Source organism: Limulus polyphemus, unplaced genomic scaffold (assembly GCF_000517525.1).
Source record: "Limulus polyphemus unplaced genomic scaffold, Limulus_polyphemus-2.1.2 Scaffold650, whole genome shotgun sequence".
NCBI classification, from domain to species: domain Eukaryota; kingdom Metazoa; phylum Arthropoda; class Merostomata; order Xiphosura; family Limulidae; genus Limulus; species Limulus polyphemus.
In genome coordinates, this window is record NW_013666260.1 from 464,361 (window position 1) to 471,265 (window position 6,905).

The window sequence follows — 6,905 nt, forward strand, 5'->3', positions numbered from 1 at the left end:
ATCAAATTTTGGGGTAAAAAAGTGCATCTTATACACCGAAAAATACAGTAAATTCTTCATGCTACAGTTAGTCTCTAGTTTATATGGAGATACTCTTACTATATAATATAATAGTTCAGATTGAAATTTTAATACATTCAGTTTTAACTTAAGTAAACAAGTTAAGAGTTTTAAATTGATGTCATATGCAAGGTGAGCTTGTTTAACCCTCTTGCTACAAGTTCAGTGGATTACACCAACCTTGTGACCCCAAAGTTTTCATATTATAACATTTAATATGTTTTGTGTATCTTTAAGAAATTTAGCAAGATTTCAGTAAATATTACAAGTCTTTTGTACATAAAATATCACATGTTTGGATTAATTATATTTTACTAAAAATTTGTCTATGAATATATGGTGTCAGATTGTTAACTGCAATGAGTGCAAAGTAATTTTCATGTTAACCCTTTCAGCATGGGCTGATACATTTTGTATCAATTTGACAAGGGAAGGACATATATACAAAAAACATAAGGTAATTTTGAGAGTTCTTCATGAAACCTCATAAGATTTTGTTAAAGTTTATAAGTATTTTGTACACAAAGAATGAGGTTATTTTAATTATGTCTTTCTAATAAAAATTTTATTTATCTATAGTATTTATTTGCACTCAAACTGTTAAAGTTGTTCAAGTGTAAGGGGACTTTCATTGTAAGTGTAAAATACTATTCTTCTCTTATAGTTTCTAATTTCATTTGCATAATCTCTAGAACCTCCTAAAACCTCTACTTTATTACTAACTCTAGCTATTATCATCAACATACAATGCAATGAAATATTTAAAATATAGAAAAAACATAACTTAATTTTTTGTAGAATATCTTTAAAGATTTTCCTTTTGTTAAATTTGTAATTTCAGATCTTTTCCTTTTTACATATAGTTTTATTTTCCTTTCTTGTTCTTTACTACTTATTATTCATCTCAACACAATATTGTAAGCCTTGACAACAGAAATAAAGTATGATATATATTTTTAAAATGTTTAAACCTTTTAATTATGCATTTTAAAACATAACTAATACATAGTTAACTAAAATATAATTGTAAGACCTAAATGCAATTTAAACTGTATCTTTAACTATAACATATTTAGGTAAGAAACAACTGTAAGTGCTATAGTTGATCAAGCAGCCAACAATATTACAGTCAGTTACATGTAATCTGTGAGGACAACTGTTCACCTATTTCAAAATAACCATAGTTAGATTATAGTGTCAAATGAGCTCTTTCTAGTGACTGTACACATGTGTATGTAACATCTACATGTAGGCTATAAAGCTCAAACAAATCTGTTGAAGGTTGGCATGGCAGCTGTCAGGGGTTGAAAAAAATTATTACTTGTTTCAACTGTATTTATTCAGAGAACTTTGAAATGAATGAGTCAAAAGGATCTGTAAGCATCTTATTGTCTAGACATACCTTTATTCGACTACCATTGTATTATTGAAGATACAGAGAGCCAAGGTAGAGAAGTTTCAAAACTCATTGGTCACATGACAATACATCTGAAGTTCTAAGTAGTTTCTAAAGGTTTATTTTGAAATAAAGGAATTAAAAGTTGTATAAAATAAAACCTCAAATCATAACATACATTATAATATTAATTTCATTTACATACAATAAAGGTGTAAAAGAATGTAACACAGGGACTTGTGCCGAAAAGTGCTTAAAGGGGCTCCCATTGTGAAAGTTTAATATTGAAAATAGTTTTCTTCATATGAAAATTTTTAAATTTCATTTGCTTAATCTCCAAAACCTCCTAAATAAATATCAAACGTTTTTTTAAAGTATTTTATATGTTATTTTCTCTACCATAACTCTTAAGCATTTGGTTGATTTAACCAATTTTGTAACCACCATAAAAAATATGTAATAAATCTAAATAACCTTTTTTCTTTCTAGAAGGATTGCAAATTGTAACAGGGTATTACAATTGTTTATCCTAAATAACTTAAAGCTTGTGATAGTATACATCTGTTTATACTTAATTTTATTGTTTTATTGAATTTTTATCATCAACTTACAATAAAAACAATTATGTCACAGGTAAGTAATATATTTTTTGTTTTTCATGTGTGTTCTTTATTTACTATTACAAAAGGAATTAAATGTACAAATTAGAAAGTTATTAGGTTAGATAAGGTTATATCAGGTAAGATAATGAAAACAAAATAATAACAAAAATTCTTCATGGGGTATGCTCATGAGCAAGTCCGGTATTATGTCATTCAATATGATGACATGAGCTACACATATGCCAAGTGATTTACAGCTTGTGTGGTGGGATTATTAGTTAGACAAGGTTCAAAGGGAAGCCAACTTTTTATACTAATGGTAGTAGTACACTAAATAATTTGTATTTACTTTAATAATGCTCTTTAGAACATAGAATAATAACATGCTTAAAGCAAGTAAAGTCCTATAGCTATTATAATTTCTAACTATGGCATAAGAAACTTTAAATCTTTCCTTAAGCTTGTTGGCATGACCACTGCAAGAAAAATATTCAAACTGAAGTTGAAATAAACAGTACTGTGTACTAAATACAATGTAATATCATGTGTCATTTCATTGATTAAAACTTTGGCTTTCTATTGGTTGTAAATAATATAGTATAAATTATCAGAAAGAACTATTGGAAATTTGGAAAAAGTGGATGTGACAGGTGGGTGTGGCAAGTGGGTCTGATTTTCTAATTATTGGCTCTCTAAACAAATAAGATTGAAGGCTATAAAAATTATTCTTAACTTGATTTACATCTGAATTATAAGGAGTAATTTATGCTAAATTTCATACTTCTCAGATGAAATAAATCTAAATGACCCTTTTTTTTCTTTCTAGAATGACTGCAAATTGTAACATGAAACTATAACTGTTTATCCTAAATAGCTTAAAGCTCGTATCGCTCTACATCTTTTATACTTAATTTTCTTGTTTTATTGCCCTATGAACAATGTCTATCTAATAATTCTGTCACACAAATTGAAAATCACTAAGTGAATGTGTAACTTGTGTTACCTCGTTGAATTACGTAATGCACAAGTTGCTTGCGAGCGTACCTCATAAATAATTTTCATTGTCTAACCTAACCTAACCTTGTCTAACCTAATAAGTTTGTAATTTTTACTTTGTAATTTGTAATTTTTTGTTACTTTTATAATAATTAGTGAAGAATACACAGGAAAAACAAGAAATATAATACTTACCTGGATCCTGTTGGTTTTTTGCTGTCAACTGTTGATGAATCTTAAGCATACTTTTTTATACTAATAGTACTACTACACTATATAATTTTATTTGATTAAATAATGCACCTTAAGAAACAGAATAATACCACTGACAAATCAAACAATGACCTACAAGTATCATAATTTGTCTGGATTTTTCACTATGTGATAAGATCCTTTAAAAATTAAGCTAAGCTTGTTGACATGAATACTGTGAGAAAAGTTTTGAACTGGAAGTGAAGTAGTCAGTTTCCTGTACAGAAAACAATGTAATATAATACATTATTTGATAGATTAAAACTTTGGCTTTGTATTGGTTAGAAATAATATAGTATAAAATATCAGAGAGAACTATTGGCAATTTGGAAAGAGAGAATGTGACAGGTGGGTGTGGTAAGTGGTCAGATTTTTTAGTTTATGACTCTGTAAACAAATAGGATTGAAGGCTATAAAAATTATGCATTGCCTTAGTAATATCTATGTTATAATAAGTAATTTACATTGAATTCCATACTTTTCAAAGGGGTGGTATATAAACTGGAGGAGAGGGAAGACTTAGAGGACAAATGTCACAATTCTCATACTAGAGGATTTTCAAAAATATTTATTTATAAGATTTAGAACTTAAACTTATATTAAAATAGATTTAGTAATTGCATTTGGGTGCAAAGTTTATTTATATACAATGATGATAAAGTAGTTTAATTAAATTTTGACAGTAACTCTAAAAAAGTTATAACATGTATATTTTGAACTACTAGTAGTGAGAGGGTTAAAAGAAATATGTGACTTATATAATTCTAATATGGTACATTACCTCTTCTCACATAAATAGCTATTCTCATTTGGTGCTGACTTCTATATGCAAAACATGTTTTTTTGAGCATGCCACAAGCCTTGAAACTCCCACCCGTCTGGAATTGACTAATTCCAATTCTTCTCACATACAAATTATTATGCAACCAATAAGAGTGTGACACACACTTTTGATGTACGTGACTCCCTCTATTCAATTCTAATGAACTAGCACTTCTCATTTAGCAGTACCCCCCACTAGATGGCTGGGTTTTAGATTGTAGTTGACTTGTTGCTGGTATGATCCTTGTCCTACCCCACATAGATGTTGGTTCCCATCGGCATGGGTTTTGGGACACATCCTTTAATCTTACCCACTTTTATGTTTTCAGGGATTGAGTTTAATAAATAATGTATAGGTTGGATCATTATCCTGCCATAGTTCTCTCCCATTTGGATGTGCTCCTCCATCTTTCTGCTTATATATGTGACATCTTTCCACAGTGGGCAAAGAGTATATCTGGTTGAGAAATGATGCAGTCTCCCACGTATGATCTTTGACTCCAAGGATCTCCTGTTGGGGATTGTCCTTCAGATGCTTTCAAAGGATGCTTCTTTCTTTCCCTTACACCGGTCCCTCCAGCTATTCACTGTGGGATTCTAGCTATTTATGTATTTCCAATAGGTAATTACCTCCTATCACACTTTCCACCCTTCCTCCCCACTGAAAACTGGTGCTTCCATTATCTGCCAACACTAGAAGTGATAGTTTGGTTGAATAGAGGGAGTCATATGCATCAAGAGTGTTTGTTGCACTGTTCGTGGTGGAGGTTTTTGCATGATAATTAGCATGCGAGATGCATTTTAATTAGTCAATTGTAGATGTGTGGGAGTTTCAAGCCTTGTGGAGTGTGCAAAAATGTTTTTTCATATAGAGGGCAGCACAGAACAATAATAGCTATTTATGTGAGAGGAGGTAATGTACCGTATCGGACATTTCCAAGAAATTACAGAAATTTTGGAAATACATTTTCAGTACAGGAAAATTATAACTTTCAGTTTTTAAATATAACTTAAGAAGCTTAGTCCAGTACTTTAATTTCTTTTTGTTAGGGCTGTATGTAGCTTGTGTTATATTGATAATGTTCTATCAACAGTTAACTGTAGATGCTGACCATTACACTACTAGTTGCTACTATTGGGAAATAATTGCTAATTGGAATGAAAAATTAAAGAAGCTGTTTTGAATATTATTTTTCTTCATGTTGTAGTGTAGTGGTATGATACTTTGTTTCTAAAAATTTGCTTCAGGGGACATTAGTTTTGTTTCGAGCTGCAGCTCGAGGTGTACCAAGTCCTGTACTTCTGGAGGTACAGGCTCGACCAAGACAGCACTATATTGTCCACAAGCCAGTCGGACCTACTGGAAGACTGAAGTTCCTTCAGGTGAAAGATATACTTAAGGAATATATTATTATAAACTAATCTTGTAAATAAATATATATATATATATATATATTTATTTTTTTCATTAATTTATCGGATACTGATTTATAGTATACTTTTGTTTGAAACTTTTTTGTTTTTCAAAATAAATTTTGTTTGAGATTGTAATAACTTCATCATATGTAGCTAGAACAGTAATTCTTGCTCATTTAATTGAAAAAATAGCCATAAATCACAAAACACTAAAGGAATGAAGTGTTTATTGGGATTTAACAAATTTTTTTGTAAATTTTGGAAGAACGTTTCAATCTCAAAAATATGTTTCAGTAGCTGAATTACCCATTCCCTACACAGGTGTACAAATTATTTGAAATGGGTTTTTTTAACAACACAAAGAAATTCTTTAAAGACCATTTATTTAAAAAATTCAACTTTCGTAACATTTTAATTTTTATCTTTTATTTTTCAAAACAAAAATTACACAATCTAAATTAAAGCTTCTTGATATACTACATTGGCTGTTGTTTCTTCTTCTGGCAATATAAACAGGTTTTGATGAGATCCAACCCTTGAACATCCTACATAGAATTTAACATGTGGAAAGCAAGGCTGCTTTAGGAACAATCCAGCAACTTTTAAACTTTGATCCTGTGCCTTATTAATTAACATTGCAAAACAAATTGTAACTGGGAATTGAAGCCTTCTAAATTAAAAGGGGTAATCATTTGGTAGCAAAGGAATTCTTGGAATGAAGACATCTTCACCTTTAGCATGACCAGTTGTAATTGTTGCTTCAATAATGCGTGGCAGTAAAGTATCAGCAACTAATCTTGTGCCATTACATAATTTTTGAGGGTCAAGATTTCTCAACAACATGATTGGTGAACCAACCTTTAATTTCAGAATGTGTCCTGGCATCCCTGGTGGTTCAACAAAATTTAGGAATTCAGTTGTGGAACTTAGAGCATCATCTGTATCTTTTGTATTGATTTTAGATCATTGATGTTATGAACAGTATGATTTTGAGGTGCCAAAATTGCTCTTTTACACAACCATTCATAAGTTTGATAATTTTGACAAATATTAGGGAACACCTTTTCCTTTAGCTCTTTTGCATCCTTTGGCAGATTATCAGTGAACATTACAATGCTTTCATACATAAAATATCAATTTTTTTATTTAGTCTTAAGGTTTGTAAAGCACTGTTTTTCTTGTGTCTTTTTTTTTTCTTATCACGTGTTGCCTATCTGCAAAATCTTTATAATGTTCAGATAGTTATCAAATGTTTCTCAAGAAAAAACTTCATATTTTATCTGTTATTTTCAGTAATTAATCTCTGTACTGGTTCAGTAGATTTGACCAGTCTCGCAACCACCATAAAAAATTAGGAAATA

At 30.1% G+C, this 6,905-nt stretch overlaps 1 protein-coding gene across 1 annotated transcript in view; it reads left to right on the forward strand.

The window, feature by feature from the left end:
* LOC106459706 (xylosyltransferase 2-like) overlaps positions 1-6,905 on the forward strand; it is a 55,461-nt gene that overhangs the window by 41,370 nt on the left and 7,186 nt on the right. The window contains exon 12 of the mRNA XM_022386230.1: positions 5,377-5,511. Within this exon, the coding sequence (XP_022241938.1) occupies positions 5,377-5,511 (135 nt within the window). The remainder of the gene's footprint in view (positions 1-5,376; positions 5,512-6,905) is intronic.